Here is a 27028-nt window from a genome sequence, read left to right as displayed (position 1 = left end):
AAATTCAGAATAGTATGGTCCAGTGGCACTTTTGGGTAGTGAGAAGACTCTTACAAAAACATACACTGTGTTAAAAATATGCTACTCTTTCATAATGTTCTTCACAGGCAAAATATGTATTTAGACAATTTCCTGGTTTTAGCACATAAATGCCATAGTGTGAAAAGCAGCAGCAGCAGTCTCCAGATCTTCATTCATAGTATTTCAACTAAGAGTGAATTAAGCGAAGAGTAAAATACTTTTTGGATCCATTGTGCTTATGTACTGCTGTGGTGTCCAAATACTGAATAATCTTGCATCTGTGCTGCAATACTGATGCACAACAGAAAGGATTACAGATGGCATGTCATCCTTAATTTTGAATTGCTTTTGCTCTTCTGAATTTAAATCAGATCAGACTCCTAGAAATATTTAAATGTATGTTTGTTTTGTGGTTTAATTTTTTCCCTATTGTGCAATGATTTAAAATAGTACAGTTGCTTATTTATTGTAGTTGACAAAATTAGAAACAGAATAAAATATCAGAAATATAATACAAAATTAGAAATATAATACAATGCACCCTCAGTAAGTTCTCAGATGACACTAAACTGGGGGGGAAAGAGGTAGATATGCTGGAGGGTAGGGATAGGGTCCAGAGTGACTTAGACAACTTGGAGGATTGGGCCAAAAGAAATCTGATGAGGTTCAACAAGGACAAGTGCAGAGTCCCACACTTAGGACGGAAGAATCCCATGCACCGCTACAGTCTGGGGACTGACTAGCTAAGCAGCAGTTCTGCAGAAAAGGACCTGGGGATTACAGTGGATGAGATGCTGGATATGAATCAGCAGTGTGCCCTTGTTGCCAAGAAGGCTAATGGCATATTGGGCTGCATTAGTAGGAGCATTGCTAGCAGATCAATGGAAGTGATTATTCCCCTCTATTCAGCACTGGTGAAGCCACATCTGGAGTATTGTGTCCAGTTTTGGGTCCCCCACTACAGAAAGGATGTGGACAAATTGGAGAGAGTCCAGTGCAGGGCAACGGAAATAATCAGGGGGCTGGGGCACGTGACTTATGAAGAGAGGCTGAGGGAACTGGGGTTATTTAGTCTGTGGAAGAGAAGAGTGAGGGGGGATTTGATAGCAGCCTTCAACTACCTGAAGGGGGGTTCCAAAGAGGTGGAGCTCGGCTGTTCTCAGTGGTGGCAGATGACAGAACAAGGAGCAATGGTCTCAAATTGCAATGTGGGAGGTCTAGGTTCGATATTAGGAAACACTATTTGACTAGGAGGGTGGTGGGTGGAGCACTGGAATGGGTTACCTAGGGAGGTGGTGGAATCTCCATCCTTAGAGGTTTTTAAGGACCAGCTTGACAAAGCCCTGGCTGGGATGATTTGGTTGGTGTTGGTCCTGTTTTGAGCAGGGGGTTGGACTAGATGACCTCCTAAGGTCTCTTCCAATCCTAATCTTCTATGATTCTATGAAAGCATACTGTATATGCCATTCACAAACTCTTTCTGCAGTGGCAGCATTCACCACACAATATGGGCTATTGAATTAGTTCATTTCTTCATCTTTGTTTTTGTTTTTATCAATTCTGATAGTCCAGGTGTCTTTTTAAGCAATTGCTGTTTTTTGGTGGGGGAGTTTTTTTGCAACGGTGTATTGGAGAGAAAATATGAGCTGTAACACAATTTCTTTTTGATATCAACCCAGGCGTCTTCCCAAAATCCTAGTAAAAATAACAAGGGGATTGCAGGCTTTTATATGCCCAAATTTTCGGAGATAATATTTGATATATTTTATATTAAATAAAGAAAGAAAGAAAAATATTGCATCTAGGAAATATGGAGGAACAGATTCTGGCCCCTACTGCATCATCTTTGGTCATCCACTGATGCAAAGCTGCTGCAGTGATGGCTTAACTGGCTATCTAAGGATTTCCCAAGAGTAGTAGGGCCAACATAGTGGTTTCTGTGCCCCCTCTCCTCCATCACAGCTGCAGTATAGGGCATATGACTGGGCATATGGGAGTGTGGCAGAGGAGTTAATATACCCTGCTGGTCCCCAGCTGCTGTACCAGCCTTTTGGGAAACCAATCTAGATTGCAGCTTGAGACTGGACTGTTGCCCAGTGACCTGAAGACTGGGAGAATGCAAATGGTTTAGAGCTTCCTTTATTTTCCCCTCCCCTGAGCTGCAATGGGTATCAGTGACTAGTCCCTAGACTGTTCCTGGGGCTTTTTTTGTTCTCTTGAAATCCAGGGGTATCTTGACATGGACTTCATAGGGAGCAGTAGAAGGTCTCCACTCTGAACATTCCAGGTCAAATTAAGGCACCTGTGATGTCAATGGCACAAGTCCTGCTGATATCAGTGGGGCCAGGATTTCACCCCTTCTCTCCAAAAATTTGCTGAACATTGACAGTGAATCTTCAGTTGATCTGACATACATGTTCAACAGCAACTTCTACTGTACTTTGAACATGTTACAAGTAGCTTAGTAATTCTTTTTTGTTTGTTTGTTTTGAGAACACAAGGGAACTCTTCTGTACTCTACCTATTGCAGTTTAAGATACAATACTTATAAAGTGTATACCCCATTTACTGCCCTTTTGTAACTCTGTTATTGGTCTGCTTGCAGCTTCTAGAGCTAAACTCAACATGATCAACACAATGTCAAAAATTCGAGGTCAGGAAAAAGGACCCGGCTACCCTCAGGCTGAGGCCTTATTGGCAGAAGCTATGCTGAAGTTTGGAAGAGAACTCGGAGATGAATGCAACTTTGGTAATGTGGTTTCTTTCCTTTGAATTATGCGAGTATATTAGTGCTTGTGTGGAGTAAGAGCTTTGGAGAACAGCCTGCAATAAATGCAAAGCCCAGATACTGTCACACTGTTCAGTTCCCAGCAGGCCTATGTCAATCAAGATGATGTAGATCCAATATCTTCCCAGGATGGGAAGTGGAGATTGTTTTCTGACTGGTGAAAACCAAGCCATTTTCATTTGGGGTAATATCTAGATAGGCTTTATACCGCCTTACTGTGTACATTGTAATGATGCATTCTGACCAAAAGAGTAGAATGGTCAGAAGCGAAACTATTCTAGGGAGTTCATAACCTCCTACAGTCATGCTAAAAGCTCTCCTGTCCTCAGACTCCTTACAGGAGGATGTCCCTACCTTCACTGAAGATATGGAATAAAGGCTAACAACAAATAAAAATCCAATGTACAATGATGAGTTGAAAATATTAATTCCTCTCACTCTACCTGGTCTTTCTGCTGCCTGAACTCTACATTTTAGGGTACTAGTCCACACTCTTTTCTCATTCATTCTCCATCAAAACTCCCATTGAAGTCACTGGGAGTTTTGCTGGGTAAGGAACACTGAAGTTACATTTCAACAGTGAAGGTCATCTTCAGCCTAATCAGTGAGATCACATCCACAACATGTTCTTTTGTATCTCCATAACCCATTTGAGTGGAGGTCTGTGCAGTCAGTTTTACACTAGTAGGTTGCTTGAACAATAGCTCGAAAATTCTCTTCTATTCTAAGCTTTAATAAAATTCTATTCCTGGCATGAAGACATCTGCAGAAGAAAAGGTGCCTTCTGGTTTGGTTTAATCCTCCTAGACTCAAATTACCTACTAATTAATTTAGCAGCCAGGGACTGATTCTGCTGAACAGTGCTGGCTTTTTTTTTTAAATCAATTCTCTCTCACGTGATACATTTCAAACATTTGTAACAGATTGGCTTAATAAAGTGTAATCTGAACAAATGCCTGTGTAATCCTGATGATCATGCTGGCAAAAGGCAGCATAGCTATACCATAGGTTCCTACCTAGTAATGCTTCTTCTAGATATTAGTCATCATTCCTCTGGATGTCTACAGCAGGTTCTCTGGTTATACAATATGTTGGTGAGGTCCTCTGTTTGGGAGACAAAGCTAATGACTGGGATTCGTTGTTAGGCGGGCTAACTTATTTTGGTGTGCAGGTCCTAGTTTGATAACCAACTTATTTAAAATTAGACTCTTTTCCTCCATTCCAAGTCTCGAAGCAGGTTTGGATTCTCTGCTACTGCTTCATGGGACAGATAAGAGTAGTTTTTGTGAACCACAGCTGTGGGGCAGATTCAAAAACACTGGGGCCAGATCTTGCCCTGTGTTTGGTGGCTATACTGGGGGTGCGATAAACATCATCGCTCCCAGCAGGAGGGCTGGTTTCCTACCTAGCAGCTGAGGTATTGAGAGATGGGCTAAACTACTTAATCTGCTGAATACACTAGACTTCAGTTAAATTTTGAAACTGAGGATTTTAAATTTAATATATTGTTATTAAATTAACTATAAAAACCAGTAATATAGCCAGTACAGGGGATACCCTCTGCTTTTAATATTCATTTTATTTTGCACTTCCCTTAAAATCTGTATTTTCAGAGCACTGAATAATATTTTTATTGGGATGTGAGTAATTTTAGAAGTTGTTTCTGGAGGTTTTGTCACTAGGAATATCGTAAATTACAGGCTAAATAGTCAGTTTGTCAGATTGTCAGTTTGATGTTTCTGATAAAATGCTCAGCAGTGAAATTGCTAATGATTTTGACATATAAATGGCCAGAGTCAACACATTTAAAATGAATAGGGCTGGTCAGACCTCTGATAGAATGACTGTTTCACAAAATCTGCAGCCTACAGAAGACAACACTGCATCAGGTGTAGATGGTTTCTCTCGCAGGTTTTCTTTTACCACTGTATGGGCCTTTGATTAAAAAAAAAAAAGAGCTTGGATTCTGAAGTACATTCAATTTCTGTGGCTGCAAAACTGTAGCATCAATTGTGGCCTTCCCACAATGCCTCATATTTTTCTGCTGTGTATTTAAAACTGAAGATTAAATTTTAATCTTAACTGGGGTCTGTGTCTCAGCTCTGTTCTGTATTAATGCAGAACCACATTCCACTGTTTGTATTTAAGGTAAACTAGATACACTCTTCTATTCCAGGCCCAGCCCTGGGTGATGTTGGGGAAGCTATGAGAGAACTTTCTGAAGTCAAAGATTCTTTGGACATTGAAGTGAAGCAGAACTTTATAGATCCCCTGCAAAATCTCCATGATAAAGATCTGAGAGAAATACAGGTATTGCCAGAGATGGAGTTGCATGATTTTGGAAAGCCAACTAAACACCCTTTATATTTTCAAGACTGTTACTTTAGCTGTGAGGCTCAAGGTCTTTGTAAATCCCTAAAAGGCCTCATTTTTTTTCTTTGAATAATAAAAGTCAAATCAATTTCCTTCCATTCAGTGGCTTTTTAAAATGTTCAGAAGCAAAATGCCAACATTATTTTTAGTGACAATCCACATTGTCTGTCTTGAAAAATCCACTATTGTGTAGGCCTGGCTGTTGTATTCTAATTCTAGCATAAAAAATTCACTTACAAATTATAAGTGGTTTTCTAGTGTGCATTTAAATAATTTAGGCCAGTGTTAATGGTGGCTTACCTTAAATCCAGATTTTGAATAGCTGCCTCTGAATTTGCACTTGCAGTTTTATATGCCTGGTGATTTGCACCCACAAACTCCCCAGAATTTGAAACACAATCATCATTTGTGTGTGCAAATTAGGTAGTTAACCAGCTACTTTATTTGCATGTGCAATTATTGTATATGCACACATTTGTTTTTTGCTGGTGCAAGTGGCATCACACACACTTGTCGGTATAAATTTGTGTCCCAATTCTGCAAACCCTTGCACATGTGAGTAACTTCACACATGTGCATTCAATGACACTTCTTGTGATAAAGTTAAGCATAGGTGTAAGTGTAGAATTGGGGCCTCAGAAGGGGACCTTGATGTTTTAAAAGTTTGGCACTCAATGTTTGCTGAGTGAATCATGTCAGATCACAAATTATTTCTTGTATTTTGGTAATGAAAACCTAAAATACTCATGCTTTAGTGTTTTACTTTCTTAGTCCCTGAGCCAGCAGTGACATTTGTAATAATAGGACTGGAAGAGACCTCAAAAGATCATCTAGTCCAGTCCCCTGCACTTATGGCAGGACTAAGTATTATCTAGACCTTTCCTGACAGATGTTTCTCTAACCTGCTCTTTTAAAAAAATGCTTTAGTGAACCTAATGTGGAATTTGCTAACTAAATACAGTGACAACAGTGATGTTTGGTAAGTTAATAAATCAGAAATTAAGATGCATTGCTGATCTTGTGAGAACTGCAAAAATTATCCCCTCAGTTGTACTGGGAAAGAAAACTAGAATGTAAGGAAAAAATTGTTCCTAAACTCCTGGGGGATATGCACTGTATGCAGATAATTCTAGATTATAAATTAATAAATTACTATCAACTCTCATGTATTTAGGTGTCACTGCAATTTGCCATTGTGTTCTCTTTCTGTAAATCATTCTGTGATGGAGCTGTTTTGATGTTTTGACACAAAATGCCATGGTGCTCCCTTTGAAGTGTAAACCTACCTCACTTTTCTGTGTTCCTTTACTCCTGTAAAACTTTGATGTATAGTAGATTGGCAGCATATACTTTCAACCTCTGTTGACTGACTGACTGAAAATGTAGTGGACTTAAAGCAAAGAAAGAGGAGCTGGGAAACTGTTTCCATCATATACACACTATTTCTCTTTCATATTTTTCAGCACCACCTGAAGAAAATGGAAGGTCGACGCCTGGACTTCGATTACAAAAAGAAAAGACAAGGCAGGCTCCCTGATGAGGAGCTACGCCAAGCTCTGGAGAAATTTGATGAGTCCAAAGAAATAGCTGAGTCAAGCATGTATAACCTTCTGGAGATGGATGTGAGGAAATCCCTTATTTATGTTTTGAACTGAGTTTTGAAATGAGAGGAAGAATGGTCCAGTGGTGAGGGCACTAGACTGACTTCAAGTCTCTGCTCCACCACAGACTTCCTGTGTGACCTCAATCTTTCAGCCTTTCTGTTGCTCAGTTCCTCATCTGTAAAATGGGAATAATAGCACTTTCCTACCTCAGAGGGGATTATGAGAGACTCGGATGTCATGCTAAAGGGGACCATATAAATACCCGAGAGAGAGAAATTATTCCACTGTTAATATTTCATCCTCACTAACAGTTTAAGGTTATTTGTGGCAAAAGAAAGAGTGTCTCCATGATCAGAATTATATAAATGCTTGTCCACAAGTCATGATTTCCTATAAACTCTGGTACATGACTATTCAAACATGGCTTGGCAATGTAACTTCTGCTTATAGAATAGCTGTGACTTGAGCGTTATGCTGGAAAAATGAGCAGCATTAATTGAAACCAAAGACACTGGGGTCTTTTTTCCCTTCATAAATAAGGTTGAAAACTGCAAAATCAAAAGAAGACAATGGTACTCCTTCTTTTGGAGGAAGGAATTCCTCTACACTAAAATCTATTCTATTTCATTTCTATGCACTTGAATCTACAGATTCAGTGTTTCAAGTGAAATAGATAAATGAGTGGAATTATTTAGATTTAAATTCCTACTCACTTTAAGGCCCCTGTGTACTGTCAGAGCAGTGGAAAGGGGCCTTAATATAACTTAAACTATATACATAAAGATAAATATAGCTGTCTTGGAGTGCATACAAGTGAAAGGAGTAACTGCACAATACAGTCTGGATATTTTTTTATTATTTCACCAATTTTTCCATCTAGCCCCACATAGCTAGTTTGTTTTGACCTAGATCGTACCATTTTGACACTGTCATGAAGTTCTGTGGGGAGTCACGTTGCCCCAGAGGGAGCACTGGGAGGCGTTTGTTCTCCTTAAGGAAGAGATAATGAGTGCACTTCCACTACCTACACCCCATTTTGAGGGGCACTTTACTCTTTCCCTATGTGGCTAGCCAGCTCTACTAGCCTGTGTCTAAGGAAAGCAGAACCATGGCCCTTGTCATTCTACATGCCTCAAACTCAGGCTGCAAAATATGAGGGAAGGTTCCTTCTGCCTTTCCTCCTTATTGCCCTTTTCTCATTCTTCTGTACACAGAATTCTCAGAATGAGTTGGGTCTTGAGGCCCCAAACCCACGGAGGTGATTGGTTGAGAAAGAGCTGTAGCTGTAGCCCCCATATATGTGGCCTAGTGACATAACCATATGCAGTAACAAATAGATAAGCCAAGCTTAACTGGTCCCTAGTTATTATCTGACTCATAAAGAGGAGGCAAGATTGCAGAGAGAAAGGAAAGGTACCTCTGTGGTGTCAGAGCAGTAATGTTCCATGGAAGCTGTTTGAACACTGCTGCTCAACAGTATTGAACTAAGCCTTGATTTTTCATGTTGATCCTTAGATTGAACAAGTGAGTCAGCTTTCTGCTCTTGTAGAAGCCCAGCTGAAGTATCACAGACAGGCAACACAGATCCTACAGCAAGTTACTGCCAAGTTGGAAGAGAGGTAACATTCACTTCTCATCAGACTCTGGAATTTACTCTTCTTCTGTACAAAGGCAAAATATGTGCTGGACGTAAGACATTTAAAAGATCTTTTCCATTTTATAATCATAACAATGCTGTCCTCTAAGGCAGTTGCAAGTCTAGGTTCATGTTGGCTGGAGACATTAGTAAGTAAAATTATGCACTTTTATTCAAGTGCTCCTGACTTAGGCCCCAATTCAGGAAAAAAAACTTTCCTATTCAGTAAAGCATGTGCTTAACTGAAAGCATGTGCTTACGTCCAGTTGAAGTGATGGGAGTTAAGCATATGTTTAAGTGCTTGGATGGATGGATGGACTTAATCTGCTTTCAGGAATCATAGCCATGGCATGTATCAATTTTGCATTGGCTTTCTAAAAAACAAATGAGTTGTAAATTATCCTAATTGAAAGACACTATCTTTTTATCCTGTTCCCCATCACCCTGCACACACAGTGAACTCCATAACCCAAAAGGGATATTGGGGATTCCCATGATCTGCCAACTTAAAAAAAAAAATCCCTCTTCTCAGCTGTAGTATCACAGCCACTATTCGTACAAGGGTTGTCACACTGCGTTTGCGCCTTTCCACTACTCCCCCGTGGCTGTGCATATCATCTCAGAACTGACAGTGGCTTTTGAATGTTACAAACCCGTTGTTACTTACACAGTTCTTTCCAACTAGATTAAACAGATTGGTTCCATTTGAAAAGAGGACAATTGCTGTTCAAAGTGAAAATCTCCTATCCACCCCCGCCCCACATAAACACACTTTGGAAAACAGATCTGAGAGAAAATCAGATAATAATGAAAAGGATTTATTTGCCTTCTCTGGTTCCATTTAATCCTGAATGACTCTTCTCCTAAATTCTTGGACATGGAAGGAAGTGACCATAAATCCAAACAGCTGCTGATGTTAATATAGTGTTCTCACACATTCAGTAAAATTAATACAAAGCAAAGTCTTCATGCTTTTTGTTTTCTGCTATCAATGCTACAAGTCTAGTTTCTGGCAACACTAGGCCTTGTCATTTCATTATTTGCTAGCGCACACATCCTATACTCTTCTGACTCCTACATTTGTCTTAGCTCAGCTGTAGTTTGAGCATAATGTACAGAACTTGTTATCGCAGTTAGACTGCTTGGCAGGGTGGTTTTGGCTGTAGTTTACGGAACAGTGTAAGCAGCCAGCAAAGAAGGATTGCCAAGCCATTCCGCATGAATACCGTAATTCACGTATTGTATAGAAGCATTAAAATGATCAGACATGTTGGATCACAGTCCAGATGTTGTTACAAGCACATGCCAAAGTGGACCTGCCTCCTCCACTTTGCAGATTCCTCTCCCTTTAAGACCCACAGCCAGCCTCCAACCCAGTGCAAATCCCCCTCTGCTCTCTTCACATGTCTGGTAAATGTCTAGATTTTTTTACCTTGTTCATATAACTGGTCAGGATGCTTTCAGCATCTCGAGCACCTTGCGCCCGTCTGGTCAGCAGCAATGGCTTAAATATGTTACTGTTCATCATCACCAGTAATAAAGATTCCGCAGAACAAATTATGCCTCAGTTACACCTGGGTTTGCACAGTCTTCACATCCATAGGCTTGTACGGGTGTCATTAATGGCAGAATTGGACCTATGTGATCTTTTACTGGTGATGTTATGCAAGTAGCAAAGAACTGAAATGAATGTTCAGATCGCTGTACACTGCAAAGCAATCACAGTGGGGGCGGGGGAAAGCTTTTTACCTGTAAACCGAGCAAATTTGATCCTTAATCACTGAGACACAAACATGGAATCTCACAATGCCAATTTTACAGTCACTTTTCAAGATATAGCTGCACTTACCATTAAAAACGGTTTCACTTGGGAATGACACACATCTGCCTCCCCTAGGGCACTCATTTTTCATGGCCACAAACCTTCTGGATCCTAAAGATCCCATTGCTACCACCTCTTAATCAACCCGAGGGATTGGTGCTGAATAATGCAAAGCGGGCCCTTCCTACCTCTAGGGGCAAGGTGCACTTTCTACCCCCAGACTCCCAGCCTGAGACCAGAACTGAGAGTCCAGCCCAGGTCTTCTAATATTGCTAGTCCCATGAGCTCAAAATCCATGAGTCAAGTCCCCAGCAGTCACGATATTGGCTTAAACTATCATGAGATTTTAAAAATAAATATCACATTCTTTTTATTTGTTTTCTGAGCTTTTAGGGTAAACATAGGTCACATTTCCAAGCCTTTCGCTGCAACCAGGAGGGCGAGAAATGTACAGTTTGAGCAACATTAGTGAAGCAAAACTCTTACTGAGTCATATCCAAAGGTCTTTACTCAGGTATAGTTCCCAGTGAAGTCTCTGAGCTAAATCCTGAGAGGCACATACAGGGTCGGCTCTGGCTTTTTGGCCGCCCCAAGCACAAAAAAAAAAGCCAAAAAAAAAAAATCTGCGGCGTAGCCAGGGTGCAGGGGGACTCCCTACACTGCAGACATGGGGGGAGGGAGGGAGCGGGGGGGAGAGAGAGAGAAGGGGGGCAGCCAGGGCTTCAGCGGGGCACTCCCATGCATCCCCGACTGGTGCGCTGCCTGCTGGGAGGCTCCACGCTCCGGTCATCTGGGAGGGAAGGACGCGGATGCTCTGCCGGGCTTGCTGCAGGGTGCTCCCGTGCTCCACGCCGCTGCCCCCTACAGGGTGGCCGGAGCGGCACAACAAACAAAAACAAACAAACAAACAAAAATGCCGCCTCAAACAATCTGCCGCCCCAAGCACCAGCTTGCTCAGCTGGTGCCTGGAGCCGGCCCTGGGCGCATAGCATATGCAGCTCCCATTGAGTCACCACCTTCCTGGATTTAGCCCCTGCAATTTGATATTCTTTTTCCAGAGATTTTTATTTTTAGCAGTCAGAATCCTAGAAATGTAGGACTGGAAGGACCTCAATTGGTCATCTAGTCAGTCCTCTGCACTGGGGCAGGATTAAGTATTAACTAGACCATCCCTGACAGGTGTTTGTCTAACCTGTTCTTAAAAACCACTAATGAGACCATGCTGAGTGGGAAAAAATACTTCACGTGTCTGACTTACAATACTCCTTCTAATACCTCCCAGAATTATGTTTGCTGCCTTTTTTTTTTTTTTTTTTTTAAATGAAAGCTGAGATTTCCATGAAATAACATCATTCCAGGAGCTGGGGCTGTAAGAAAAATACTAAACCTCATGATACTTGCAATGAAATCATGAGAGTTTACAATACTGGACTGATCTTTTCGTTTTAGTCTTAATGAAAAAATTAAAAACAGGCTTGGATCACACTTTTGAAGACACTAGCATAGTAGAGGGTTTGACCATCACTCTGGGAGCCAGTGCTTGAGAGTTCTTGTCCTAGCTCTGATGCTGGCTCTCTGTGTGGTTTTTGACATGCCACTAAACTTATCTGCCTCAGTTTCACAATCTGAGAGAAATGATACTTGCCTCCCTCACACGAGCTTTGTGACGATTAACCACCTCTATTATTTAGTTAATGCTTTTATAGCACTCTGAAGAGGAAAAGACCTATCTGGGGCTGAGTAGTAGTAGTATTTTAAAGGGTGATCAGACCCTGGATATAAGAATCAGAACTGTCGTAAGTGAGAGACAGGAATTTTCAACAAAAACCATATAGCAGACATATTAATATATGCACTTTGTACCATTAGCACTAATGGCAGCAAATCTGGCTCAAACCAAAGTTTGAGCAACATTAGTGAAGCAAAACTCTTACTGAGTCATATCCAAAGGTCTTTACTCAGGTATAGTTCCCAGTGAAGTCTCTGAGCTAAATCCTGAGAGGCGCATACAGGGTCGGCTCTGGCTTTTTGGCCGCCCCAAGCACACAAAAAAAAAAGCCAAAAAAAAAAATCTGCGGCGTAGCCAGGGTGCAGGGGGACTCCCTACACTGCAGACATGGGGGGAGGGAGGGAGCGGGGGGGGAGAGAGAGAGAAGGGGGGCAGCCAGGGCTTCAGCGGGGCACTACCATGCGGCCCCGACTGGTGCGCTGCCTGCTGGGAGGCTCCACACTCTGGTCGTCTGGGAGGGAAGGACGCGGATGCTCTGCTGGGCTTGCTGCAGGGCGCTCCCGTCCTCCGCGCCGCTGCCCCCTACAGGGTGGCCGGAGCGGCACAACAAACAAAAACAAACAAACAAACAAAAATGCCGCCTCAAACAATCTGCCGCCCCAAGCACCAGCTTGCTCAGCTGGTGCCTGGAGCCGGCCCTGGGCGCATAGCATATGCAGCTCCCATTGAGTCACCACCTTCCTGGATTTAGCCCCTGCAATTTGATATTCTTTTTCCAGAGATTTTTATTTTTAGCAGTCAGAATCCTAGAAATGTAGGACTGGAAGGACCTCAATTGGTCATCTAGTCAGTCCTCTGCACTGGGGCAGGATTAAGTATTAACTAGACCATCCCTGACAGGTATTTGTCTAACCTGTTCTTAAAAACCACTAATGAGACCATGCTGAGTGGGAAAAAATACTTCACGTGTCTGACTTACAATACTCCTTCTAATACATCCCAGAATTATGTTTGCTGCCTTTTTTTTTTTTTTTTTGCAATAGTATTACATTATGGACTCATATTTAGTTTGTGATCCACTATAACCCCCAGATCTTTGTCTGCAATACCCCTTCCTAGGCATTCATTTCGTACTTTGTGTTTGTGCAATTGATTATTCCTTCCTAAGTGTAATACTTTGCATTTGTCCTTAATTAATTTCATCCTGTTTATTTCAGACCATTTCTCCAGTTTGTCAAGATCATTTTGAATTCTAATCCTGTCCTCCAAAGTGCTTGCAACCCCTCCCAGCTTGGTATCATCCACATACTTTATATGTATACTCCCTATGCCTTTATCCAAATCATTTATGAAGATATTGAATAGAACCGGACTCGGGACAGATCCCTGCAGGACCCCACTTAACATGCCCTTCCAGCTTGACAGTGAACCATTGATAAGTATTCTCTGAGGACAATTTTCCAACCGGTTGTACACCCACCTTATAGCAGGTTCGACGAGGCTATATTTCCCTAGTTTGTTTATGAGAAGGTCATATGAGACAGTATCCAAAGCTGTACTGAAGTCAAGATATATCACATCTACTGCTTTCCCCCTATCCACAGGATTTTCCTGTCAGAAAAAGATATTAGGTTGTTTGGCATGATTTGTACTTGACAAATCCATGTTGACTGTTTCTTATCACCTTAGAATTAAAAGAATAATTAAGTCGGTTGAACAATGCATAAAATTACCATTGGGAGAATGGGTATCAACTGCAGTTGTGGTCCCATCTGCGAGATAACTGTCCCCATTTACAAATGAAATTACTTTGCTCCTGAAAATCAGTGTGGTAATCTCACCCTTACCCAGCCTTGTAATCCTCACAAAAGTAGCACCTTTGCTCAGATGAGGCCCGGAGTGGAACAGCAGAGATCTTGCGGGTCAGAATCAAGCTGAAGAGCTGGCTAGAGATGTTTGTGCAGTACCTGCCCTCACTAGATGTCACTGAGACTATGTTGTTTGTCCCTTCCTTTCATGAGCCCTCCCTTCACTATGGTCTTGTCTTAACTGCTAAAAAAAAAAAAAAGTGTTCATCCTGGAAGTAACCTATATGCATGAGCTATCCTAAGGCAAAAACACAGTGAAGAATAGGCACTTCAGTTTTACCATGAAATAAACGGCCCTATACCGCTTCCAGGGGTTGACCTTGGTGATCTTGCATCACAGTAAAATGGAAGTACCTGGTCTTCATTGCGTTTTTACCTCAGGATAGGTCACCTGTGTTAGTTATCAGGAGGTAAAAAATTCACCTTTTGTAGCAATTGAAGACAAGGCCTATGAGTCAAAGGCAAACCATTCTAATATGCTAATTCATAGTGGAGGAGAAGATTAGCAGCCCCACACAGTGATGTCAAATGATGTGCTTTTTGCAGTGCAGACTAATCTAGCAGCTGGAAGCCACTCCATGTACCAAACTCTAGTCTGAGCACGAACTTCAGCCTTGGCAGTAAAGGAAGAAAAACCTCCATCTTTTACTAATCTCAGTTTGTGGTTTGTTCACAAGAAACTAGCTCTGTATATTTAATTTTCTTCACATTTTGCAGAATAAAAGAAGCGTCAAATCAGCCCAGAAGAGAATACCAGCCAAAACCCCGCATGAGTCTGGATTTTTCCAGTGGTGAGAATACCCAGTACAATGGAGGGATATCCCAGACCAGCACCCCTAAACCAACAGGTAAAAGGAATGAGGAAGGAGAATGTAGTCTTGTCTGTCTGAATCTTCTGCTGTGATGCAAAAGCATGAAGCTCACTTTTTCAGCTTAGCTTTCCCACAACCAGAATATAACCAGCCACTGCAAAGGGAGGAGGGGTAAAGGTATAAGGGAGAAGAGGGAAGAGCTATTGAAACTAAATTATTAATTGCACTGAAGGAATTAGTCTAATGGCCAACTCTGGCACAGTTCTCCTTATAAAGGACTCTGATACTATGGTGTTGGGTATAGTACAAGCACCTAGATAGGTAGATGATCCATTTTATTAATTCTGTGGCTTAGTGGTCAGTGATTCCATCCACCACAGCATCCTAAAGCAATGGTGTCACATTACATTTGCCTTAAAATTTAGATTTTGTAAAAATGGATACTTAGAAAACCTAGAGATCAATTGAAAGATTTCCATGAAAATGTATCGCGCCCCCACCCCCAAAGCACTCCTATGCAGTTGTTGAAACTCAGATATTGCAGCTGATCTTGAAAGTGAAAATGACAATGAACAAAACTGAAACTGATGGAACTGATGTTCATTGTTTAGATGAGAGAAATGCAAATTAAACAAAGTGCATAAACAGTGACAAATGTCTTATTAGTAACTTAAGTAATCACTTTGTTTAAAATGTTCATATGTTAAGATGACATCACTTTGCTCCTTGCAGGAATGCTTCGTCATCACGTCATCGTGATAAGGGGTGTTCTCTCTTCCTGGACCCAATCTTGCAAGGCCCTGAGTACCCACTACTCCCATTGATACCAGTGGGAATTGTAGGCACACACCACCTTGCAGGATTGGATGTTTTCTCCCCCTAGTTCTGTAATCAGGATTTCCTTCCTCCCCATCAGATCTTGATGTGCATGTTTGACATCCTCAATGGGGATGCACAACACCACCTCCATTTTGTATTCTGTAATAGCAGCTAGAAGCTGCCCTGTAATTTCAAACACCCCTCCTCACCCCCCATAGTGCCAGAGGGGATGAGATGCAGATTCCTAGTGCAGCCTGTGACCTATTAATGCTCTCCCAGTCACAACACCAGCTGTTTTTTCTTCACTTTTTTTTGTGCTGGGACTAGGACTGATGTGATGTAAGTTTAACTCTTTTCTGCTACAGAAACAGAAATACAAAGAGAGTTAAATGCAGATGATGCTGTATCTTCCACAAACGATATTGTCCTCTCATGGTAGATACTGGCATTTGACTTTGCAAAGAATAGGTTGCCAAGGTTCCTCAGTAGGAGCCCCATCATGTGAAGTGCTGAGCACCTCCAGAAAGTTTAATGTTGTAGAATAAGAGGCTCTTCAGAAACCACTTACTACAAATGTGAGAATGGGAGAGAATTGGAAAAAAAGAGTCTCAAAGACTTAGGCCTTGTCTACGTTTAAAAGTTTTGCCAATATAGCTGTACAGGTGTACCTATACTGCCATCCCTCCTAGTGTAGATACAGTTATACCAGCAAAAAAAAAATGCTATTGTTTGTATTGTTTCTGCTAGTTCCCTCAGTGACATGTCTACACTAGAAAATGCTCTACTGGTATAGGAATACCAGTTCTTATTAGTGTATGCGCAACATGCCTCAGTGACCAGGATTCATCACGAAATTTGGTCTGCTGTTTGGATCATTAGCTTCCCCAGCTCGGGCCGGGTCCTGACAGTGAGTGTGACATGAACGCTTATCCGTGCCCACCAGGAACACCAGTGTATCAGCAATGTGCTCCTAGTGTGGACATATCTACCCCGGCAAAGCTGACCTTTGTACCTGTATAGTAATCCCAACTGCCTCCTCCCCCAATGCCCTGAGTGAAACAAGCTATTAAAAGTGAAGTTTTGCCAGTATAACTGTGTCTACACTAGGGGCTTCTGCTGCAATAACTATGTTGGCCGGGGATCACACCTCTTCATGCTCCTGACCAACATAGCTGTGCTGTCAGAAGTGTGTAGTGCAGACATGGTCTGAACTATATCAAGAAGAGTACTTTTATGTCAGTATAACTGCATCTACAATAGGACTTTTGCTTTGTCATGAAAAAAATCACACCCCAAATTGACAGAATTGTTGGCAACACTTAAGTGTAGACCTGGCTTAGCTTGTTGTTTTCGGGGTTCTAGAACACCCGGTTAACAAAGCTTCAGATATGGGAATTTGAGAAGTACCTGTACCATAAATTGATGTCTGCTTTGAGGGCATTTTATTAGTTCTAGTTTTGGATGATGTCAAAGAGCCATAAACACGATGGGAATTGTAATAGAAGTGGTGAATCATGCTAATGATGATAACTAGGAGAGTCTGTAGTTACCAAGATTTCTAAGCACTGTTTCATTGTGTCCCTTCTTTTTAGGTATTGCAATGGATCAGCCATGCTGCCGAGCTCTGTATGACTTTGACCCCGAAAATGAAGGGGAGTTGGGCTTTAAAGAGGGTGATGTCATTACCCTCACTAACCAGATTGATGAGAACTGGTATGAAGGGATGCTTCATGGCCAGTCAGGCTTCTTCCCTATCAACTATGTGGATATTCTGGTACCTTTGCCCCATTAGGATGGCTGACTCATCACCTCTTGACCCAGATAGTCATGTTGATACCACTGCTTTCAAACTGCTGCTTACTACACCTCACAAGTGCAAACTGCAGTGGTTAAAGTCATCAAGTCCCACTGAGCATCTTTGGTTTACATGTTGTCATGCGGCATAGTGGTGATGCGTGGTATCTTCTGAGGCAGCACAACATGGCATGCAGATTTGTACGCTATGGTGTGCCAGCCTGTGGTAACCAGAGCCATTGTTTGTACGGTATTGGGGAAACAATGGCAAGGAAAAGTGATGACTCACAGTGAAGTAGAGGAAATCAAGTGTGTTGTTGGGAAGATAATGCCTATCACCACTGTATTACTTTTAAGTCTTAGTTCTTGATCAAAAGAGGGAAAAAGTTCTTGACATTCCATCTTTCCCTTCACAAGGATACAGCTCACGCAGGTCTAATATTGACTCACCAGCATTGTGTCTTCTGATCAAAATGACTTAGAATCAGTTACTGTTCTCAGAGAGCCAGTATAATGTTGACCTACGGTTTCTCTGAAAGTGAGCTACCATTGTACTGTATGTGCTGCCTACTTGCAACTGGTTTTATATTCTGGATTGTTAACAACAGGCCTGTTCAATCTTCAGGTAAATTGCAAACTATAAAAAGAAAAGGCTAGTAATAAAGAGCTTGGGTTACAAGCCAAATGTGTCTGCTCTTCAGAAACTTTGAACACAATAAACAAAATGCCAGCAAGAGGGCAGGGTGGGGAATAAAACTACCATAAGTGTTCTGTATTTCATGTAAAGTTTTGGCACAAAATCACATCATTCAAGCACTGGGAGCCTTCAGTACACTCATACACTGGGAAAAAACCCAACAACCAACAGTCCTTTTTATTTTTGTCTACTTTGTGTTCTTTGAACATCATTTGTGCATATTCTGCCCTCAATGAGGACTAAATAAAATTGATTTTTGTGCTGAGCAATTAAAGACTTGTGGCCGTATACGCAAAAATGTTTCCCATAAGTTTAGTTCTTTCTTTAATCTTCCCCACCCTTCCTGCATTTTGTGTGTACAGTGCTGTGCCTAGCTTATCAGCATTCTTTTTGTAACAGTCGTAAAAGTTCTATTAGTTTAGTTATCCAGAGTTCTATTTATCTAAATTGTACAGACTCTTTCAGAGATTGAATGTGCTGCTTTGGATGTGCCACTTCAGTCCTGGATCCCATGAAATGAAGGCAATCCTACTGCTTAATGTATAAACTATATTGTGGAAAGTATTGATATTTCAAATAAATAATGCTGACAGAATAACCAGAATGATGCTGTGAATTATTGTTCTCTTTGTATAAGAACAACAGTTGTACTAAGTGCCAGTTCATCTAGTGTCTTATGTCAGAAAGCATATTTCATTAAATGTGAGCGGCAATCCTAAAGCATAAAATTATCTTTAGTTTAGTATTATCAGACCCAGCACTGCTTCTATCAAAGTCAGTGGGAGTATGGTCAGAGCAGGGTCAGAGCCATAACTACTTGGGTCACTCTAAACAGGATAAGATAAGCATTCGGCGTATTAATTGAATGTTATGCTCAGTGTGATGTATCAGCTTGCAATCTTCTGGTGACACAATACCTATCATTAAAGAGCGCTTAGTCTCACCTACTAAGACTTAAAGACAAGGTGAGTTCTGATTTTTTTTTGGTATTGTGTTTCACAATCTTATTTTTAATAGTCCTTATTTTTATTTAGTTGCTTACTGTGTATATAGCCATATACACATGTAAGGGTGTGCGGACTCCCCCCTGCGGCACCTCCTGCTGGTGTCTCAGGGAATTAGCTCTTTCTAATACAGAGCGCCCTCTGCAGGTCAGTGTCCTGCCGCCGCTGGCCCCAGTGTCCCTCCCAGGACCCCAGTGCCCTTTTACCTGGGGTGCTGCCCCTCCAGGCAATACCCCACAGATCTGGGTCTCCCCTCCCCAGGGTCCCCCCACCCTCTATCCCCACTTGCCTCAGCCTGTGGGCTACTGCCAGTCACCATCTAGCCCCCTTTCACTGGGGTCATCTGCAGTCTGTATAAGCCAGTCATCATAGGCAAGGGAGGTTTTGACCTGCTGCCTTTCCCTGCAACCCAGTACCTCCAGGGGCCTTGTACAAGGCCCTGCAGCCTGGGGAGTTGCTGGCCCAGAGCTCCCCAGCTCCTCTGGTCTTTTCTCCAGCCCTGCTTCACTCCAGTACCCTTTAGCACTCAGGCAGCTAGGTCATCTCCCTCCTCTTATAAGGGCCAGCTGGGCCCTTATTAAGCCAGCTACAGCTGTGGTTGTTTTCCCAATCAGCCCAGCCTTCAGAGCTGCAGCCCTCTCCAGGGCTGCTTTTACCACGGCAGCCTTCCCCAGGGCTGCTTGTACCCTTCCAGGGCCAGAGTGGTGTGATCACCCCACTACAGCACACTAACAAGAATCTTACAGGCTAATAGCTCAATCCTCCTCTCAATGCAGCTCTCATTAATTTTCCTAGGAATAGTTTAGGAGTGTAAATAAGGGCAAAATTAGTTTCTAAATACGTTCCCATTCATAATTGTACCCTCTGTTTCATGGCTTCTACATCATCTGTGCTACCAGATCATCTGCCCATAAACAGAATAATGCAGACCAAATTGGTGTCTCATAGACTCATAGACTTTAAGGTCAGAAGGGACCATTATGATCATCTAGTCTGACCTCCTGCACAACACAGGCCACAGAATCTCACCCACCCACTCCTGTAACAAACCCCTAACCTATGCCTGAGTTATTGAAGTCCTCAAATCATGGTTTAAAGACCTCCAAGGTGCAGAGAATCCTCCAGCAAGTGACCAGTGCCCCACGCTGCAGAGGAAGGCGAAAAACCTCCAGGGCTACTGCCAATCTGCCCTGGAGGAAAATTCCTTCTTGACCCCAAATATGGCGATCAGTTAAACCCTGTGCATGTGGGCAAGACTCACCAGCCAGCACCCAGGATAGAATTCTCTGTAGTAACTCAGATCCCACCCCATCTAACATCCCATCACAGACCATTGGGCATATTTACCTGCTAATAATCAAAGAGCAATTAATTGCCAAAATTAGGCTATCCCATCATACCATCCCCTCCATAAACTTATCAAGCTTAGTCTTGAAGTGAGATGTCTTTTGCCCCCACTGCTCCCCTTGGAAGGCTGTTCCAGAACTTCACTCCTCTACTGGTTAGAAACCTTCATCTAATTCCAAGTCTAAACTTCCTAATGTCCAGTTTATATCCATTTGTTCTTGTGTCCACATTGGTACTAAGCTTAAATAATTCCTCTCCCTCCCTGATATTTATCCCTCTGATATATTTATAAAGAGCAATCATATCTACCCTCAGCCTTCTTTTGATTAGGCTAAACAAGCTAAGCTCTTTGAGTCTCCTTTCATAAGATAGGTTTTCCATTTCTCGGATCATCCTAGTAGCCCTTCTCTGTACTTGTTCCAGTTTGACTTCATCCTTCTTAAACATGGGAGACCAAAACTGCACACAATATTTCAGATGAGGTCTCACCAGTGCCTTGTATAACTAACACCTCCTTATCTTTACTGGAAATACCTCACCTGATGCATCCCAAGACCGCATTAGCTTTTTTAACGGCCATATCACATTGGCGGCTCATAGTCATCCTGTGATCAACCAATACTCCAAGGTCCTTCTCCTCCTGTTACTTCCAACTGATGTGTCCCCAATTTATAACCAAAATTCTTGTTATTAATCCCTAAATGCATGACCTTGCACTTTTCACTATTTAAATTTCATCCTATTACTATTACTCCAGTTTACAAGGTCATCCAGATCTTCCTGTATGATATCCCGGTCCTTCTCTGTATTAGCACTACCTCCCAGCTTTGTGTCATCCGCAGACTTTATTAGCACATTCCCACTTTTTGTGCCAAGGTCAGTAATAAAAAGATTAAATAAGATTGGTCCCAAAACCAATCCCTGGGGAACTCCACTAGCAACCTCCTTCCAGCCTGACAGTTCACCTTTCAGTATGACCCGTTGTAGTCTCCCCTTTAACCAGTTCCTTATCCACCTTTCAATTTTCATATTGATCCCCATCTTTTCCAATTTAGCTAATAATTCCCCATGTGGAACCGTATCAAATGCCTTACTGAAATCGAGGTAAATTAGATCCACTGCGTTTCCTTTGTCTAAAAAATCTGTTACCTTCTCAAAGAAGGAGATCAGGTTGGTTTGGCACGATCTACCTTTTGTAAAACCATGTTGTATTTTGTCCCAACTACCTTTGATCTCAATGTCCTTGACTACTTTCTCCTTCAAAATTCTTTCCAAGACCTTGCATACTACAGATGTCAAACTAACTGGCCTATAGTTACTCGGATCACTTTTTTTCCTTTCTTAAAAATAGGAACTATGTTAGCAATTCTCCAGTCATAGGTATAACCCCTGACTTTACTGATTCATTAAACATTCTTGCTCATGGGCTTGCAATTTCATGTGCCAGTTCCTTTAATATTCTTGGATGAAGATTATCTGCCCCCCCCCCCCGATTTAGTCCCATTAAGCTGTTCAAGTTTGGCTTCTACCTCGGATGTGGTAATATCTACCTCCATATCCTTATTCCCATTTGTCATCCTACCATTATCCCTAAGCGCCTCATTAAAGACTGAGGCAAAGTATTTGTTTAGATATTGGGCCATGCCTAGATTATCCTTAACCTCCACTCCATCCTCAGTGTTTAGCGGTCCCACTTCTTCTTTCTTTGTTTTCTTCTTATTTATATGGCTATAGAACCTTTTACTATTGGTTTTAATTCCCTTTGCAAGGTCCAACTCTACATGGCTTTTGGCCTTTCTCACTTTATCCCTACATGTTCTGGGTTGGATCACAGAAACCCCCTTGGGAGCTGCCACCCGATGTGCAAAGACTACCCCTGCTTCAGCTTTCCCTGCCAGCTCAGGACTCCAGCACCCTGTCTTGCTGAGCCAGACACTCCCGTCTGGCTCCAGACACAGATCCAGGGTCTGAATCACTTGTCCCAAAGCTGCAAGTTTACCTGGAAACAGCTCACAGTAGTACGCTTGTCTTTAGCACTCAGATGCCCAACTCCCCATGGGGTCTAAACCCAGATAAATCCGTTTTACCCTGCATAAAGTTTATGCAGGGCAAACTCATAAATTGTTCGCCCTCTATAACACTGATAGAGAGATATGCACAGTTGTTTGCTCCCCCAGGTATTAATACATACTCTGAGTGAATTACTAGTGAGTAGCTTTCCTTGATAATCTCTCCCATCTTCCACTCCTTGTAGGCTTTCTGCTTTTTTCTTAATCACCTCTCTGAGATGCTTACTTATCCAGCTTGGTCTACAATTCCTGCCTATGAATTTTTTCCCCTTTCTTGGGATGCAGGCTCCTGATAGTTTCTGCAACTTTGACTTGAAGTAATTCCAGGCCTCCTCCGCCTTTAAATCCACAAGTTCTTCAGTCCAATCCACTTCCCTTAGTAATTTCCTTCATTCTTTAAAGTTAGCCCTTTTAAAATCAAAAACCCTAGTCCCAGATCTATTTTTGTTCATCCTTCCATCTAGTTTGAACTGAATTAGCTCATGATCACTCTTGTCCCCTACAACCATTTCTTCTATGAGGTCCTCACTACTCACCAAAACCAAATCTAAAATGGCATCCCCTCTTGTTGGTTTTTCAACTACTTGGTGAAGGAATTCATCAACTATCGCATCCAGGAAAATCTAAGCCCTATTATTATTACTAGCACTTGTCCTCCACTCTATATCTGGGAAGTTACAGTCTCCCATAATCACACAATTCCCATTAGTGTTTACTTCATTAAAAACATTAAAGAGGTCTTGATCCATATCCAAATCGGATCCCGGTGGTCTGTAGCACACCCCAAGCAGTATCTCAGGGGAGGCTCTAGTAGCTTTCTTTCCCAATCTGATTTTTGCCCAGACAGACTCCATCTTATCCATTCCATCACTTCTTATTTCTTTACAGTCTCATCATTGATATACAATGCTGCTCCACCACCTTTGCCTTTATTTCTGTCTTTCCTAAACAGCACTTAGCCTTCAATACTTGTACTCCAGTCATGACTACTATTCCACCATGTTTCTGTTATCCCTATAATATCTGGTTTCACTTCCTGCACCAGTAGCTCTAGTTCCTCCATTTTGTTACCTAGGCTCCTCGCATTAGTGTACAAACATCTTAATTTTTGCCGTTTGGCTTCACTGACATTCTTAACCCAATTAGGCCCAGACATTCTATCGCCAGTATCACCTATTAGACTGGCATCTTCACTACCCTTCCTCCTTACATCCATTCTCATACCCACAGCTGTGTCCTTTCTTACTTTGTTTTCTTCCTTCTCAATGTTAAATTCCGGCGTGGCGATTACCTGGACATCTCCCAACCATCTCCCCCAAATTCCTAGTTTAAAGCTCTCTTAATCAGTTGTGCCAGCCTCCATCTTAGAAGTCTATTTCCCTCCTTACTCAGGTGAAGTCCATCCCAAGAGAACAGTCCTCTGGCCATGAATGCTTCCCAGTGGCCATATATCCCAAAGCCCTTCTAATAGCACCACTGCCAGAGCCATCTGTTGATCGCCATAATCTTGTCACACCTTTGTTGCCCTTCTCTAGGAACAGGCAGAATCCCATTGAAGATCATCTGAGCCTTGATTTCCTTAAGCGTCTTCCCCAGCCTGGCAATAGTCTCCCTTGATACGTTCCAGCGAGAATCTAGCCGGATCATTTGTTCCCACATGAAGGACAATCAGCAGATTCTTTCCCACTTCCGTTAGGTTCCTTTTCAGCCTCAGGTCCACATCCCGTATCTTAGCATCCGGCAGCCAGCACACCCTTCTGTTCTCCGGATCAGCTCTAGTTACAGGCCTGTCTATTCTTCTCAGTAAGGAGTCCCCAGTCACGTAGACCTGCCTTTTCCAGGTGATGGTGCGATTCTCCAGTCTATCTCCTGCTCCCTCTGGCTGCAAGTCCTCTAGATTTCTATGGTCCCTTGCAGTCCTCCGCAACCCATCCCGTATCCTCCTGGAGCTCATATTTGGTGTTATCTCCATTGACTCTTCCCCTCTTCCTATAGGACTAGCTGCTCTTCTCTTCTTCCTTGCCCTCTCACCTTCAGCGACCACCTGCTGTGCCCCTTCTTCATTTTCCAACTCCGCAAACCTGTTCCTGAGCTCTATTTCTCCTTCACTAGTCCATCTTTTCCTCTGCCTGGTTCTCTTAGTCACATGCTTCCACTGTCCACTTTCCTCACCAAGCAGTCTCCCCTCAAAATTCTTTGGTCCCGCTTCCATCTGCAAGTCTGAGCTTTTTCCTTCAGCCTCCTCATATCTTTGCTCCATCATCTGCTCGAACACCCTTCTAAACTTCCACCAGAATTTCCACCTGCATTTCCAATCCTCGGATCTTTTTTTCTATCAGCTCTATCAGGCGGCACTTCATGCAAACGAAACTCTTTTCAGATACCCCATCCAGGATCATGTACATGCCGCAGCTTCCACATCCAGTCATCCTCCCTGTGTCTTCCACTGCTGCCTCTGTAACACTGGCAGAACACCACCCCGTTTCTTCACTAGCCTGTCTATTCCTCTGCCTAGCTCTCTTAGTCTTCCCCGCGAATTCCCCTTGCAAACTCCCACTGAAACTCCCCTGTTTACATCTCTGTTTGCTGGCTCCTATAGTATAACTCATCTCAGGCATTGCATTTATGATGGACATTTTTCAATTAAATAAAACCATAAATGTATATCATATGAATCCCTCACCCATCTTCCTACATCCACCACCTCCCCCCTCAAAAAATAAGGAATGATACAAAGCCCTGACAGGCTGCATGTGGCCCATGGGCTGTAGTTTGTCCACCCCTGCTCTATCCCAAAACAAAGAGACAGATGCTGATAACCTTACTCAAGCCAAATAGTATCCTACCGCACAAGTGGTCCCATTTGAAGTCAGGTGTTACTCAATGTTGGGATCTCACCCAGTGAGACCTTCCTTTATTTGTGCTGTAATGTTTGCTCCAGATGGTGCAAGGGTAAGGCGATAGCCTTAGAGACTTAAGTTTGCATCTAATTCAAGCAGAAGGCTAACTAGGACTCAGCACTGCCAGCCATTATAGGCCCCAAACTGCTACCCTTACTCACACTAAGAAGCACCTTACTCCATGACAGGGCTGGCTCTAACTTTTTTGCCGCCCCAGGCAAAAAAGAAGAGTACCGCCCCACCGTAACACCCCCTCTCCCAGCGCCGGGCCGCTGAAACCCCTCCCCCCCACCGAGCGCTGCGCCGGGCCGCCCAAATCTCCGACCCCCCCCGCCCAAGCGCCGCACCTGGCAGCCCAAACCCCCGTCTCCCCCTCCCCCCGAGCGCTGTGCCGGGCCGGCCAAACCCCAGCCCCCTCCAGCGCCTCGCTGGGCCGCCCAAACCCCCATCCTCCCCCTCCCCCAGCGCCATGCCGCGCCGCCGAAACGCCCCCCGCGCTGCCCGGCCGAAACAAACAAACAAAAAAACTACCGCAAGCGCCCCCCGCCACCCCAACATTGGCCGCCCCCTCTAAGGTGCCGCCCCAAGCACATGCTTGGTCGGCTGGTGCCTGGAACCGGCCCTGCTCCATGAGTAAGGGTGGCAAAATCAAGCCCTTTATTAAGAGGCTTAGGCAGATTTGAGGGTTGTAGGCTTCAGAGATTATCATCGGTCATGAAGAGTTACAAAGTCATTACAGTACTTTTCCTTGACGAAATAAGGGATCACATGTCTTCCAGAGGCTCATGGGCAGGATGTAGGGCAGAGGTGGGCAAACTATGTGGCCCGCGGGACCGTCCTGCCCAGCCCTCGAGCTCCTGGCCGGGGAGGCTAGCCCCAGGTCCCTCCCCCCTTGTCACCACTCCCGCGCAGCCACGCCACCACACGGGCAGCGCTCTGGGCAGCAGGGTTGCGTGTCTGGTTCTGGCCAGGTGGCGCGGCAGCGTGTCTGGCTCCGGCCGGGTGACATGGTAAGGGGGCCGGGGGGTTGGATAAGGTGCGGGAGTTCTGGGGGGCAGTCAGGGGACTGGGAGCAGGGGGCAGTTGGATGGGGTGGAGGTTCCAGGGGGCGGTGGGGGGATGGGGGCGTTGGATAAGCATGGGAGTCCCGGGGGGCCTGTCAGGGGGTGGGGGTGTGGATAGGGGTCAGAGCAGAGGGGGTTAGATGGGGGTCCCAGGAGGGGGGAGTTAAGGAATAAGGAGCAGGGGGATTGGATGGGTCAAAAGTTCTGAGGGGGGCAGTCAGGGGGCGGGAAGTGGGAGGGGGTTGATAGGGAGCAGGAGCCAGGCTGTTTGGGGAGGCACAGCCTTCCCTACCCGGCCCTCCATACCATTTTGCAACCCCAGTGTGGCCCTCGGGCCAAAAAGTTTGCCCACCCCTGATGTAGGGTGACCAGATAGCAAGTGTGAAAAATCGGGACGGGGGTGAGGAGCCATAGGCCTCTCTATAAGAAAAAGCCCCAAATATCGGGACTGTCCCTATAAAATCGGGACATCTAGTCACCTACCAGGATGAGAGAGATTTAAATCAAGAAGCTGCTTGCTCCCCTTTCATTATTGCTTCAGGTACTTCAAAGCTTTGCGTGTGGAACCACATGGCTGTCAGCTTCCAGAAGCATGCCTGATCCGCTACTGCTGGAGAAAGGCTTCTACAGTAACTGGTAGACTTTGACTTCTGTTGTCACTTTTCTTTGCTGGGTACCTAT

General features: G+C 43.5%; 1 protein-coding gene across 8 annotated transcripts in view; it reads left to right on the top strand.

Annotated features, from left to right (window-relative positions):
• Positions 1-18558, top strand: part of SH3GL2 (SH3 domain containing GRB2 like 2, endophilin A1) — a 180427-nt gene extending 161869 nt beyond the window's left edge. For 6 of the 8 annotated variants that reach the window (XM_065549477.1, XM_042850539.2, XM_065549476.1 and 3 more), the window contains 6 exons: positions 2627-2770; positions 4986-5119; positions 6646-6804; positions 8302-8405; positions 14559-14689; positions 17065-18558. In XM_065549477.1, the coding sequence (XP_065405549.1) occupies positions 2627-2770; positions 4986-5119; positions 6646-6804; positions 8302-8405; positions 14559-14689; positions 17065-17264 (872 nt within the window). In that variant the 3' untranslated portion in view covers positions 17265-18558. Of the gene's footprint in view, positions 1-2626; positions 2771-4985; positions 5120-6645; positions 6805-8301; positions 8406-13190; positions 14690-17064 lie in introns of all 8 variants that reach the window. The other 2 variants (XR_010588653.1, XR_010588652.1) reach the window with 1 other exon arrangement.
• Positions 18559-27028: the final 8470 nt, after the last annotated feature.

This window comes from Chrysemys picta, chromosome 6 (assembly GCF_011386835.1).
Source record: "Chrysemys picta bellii isolate R12L10 chromosome 6, ASM1138683v2, whole genome shotgun sequence".
Taxonomy (NCBI): Eukaryota; Metazoa; Chordata; order Testudines; family Emydidae; genus Chrysemys; species Chrysemys picta.
This window is presented reverse-complemented; position numbering and strand designations above follow the sequence as displayed.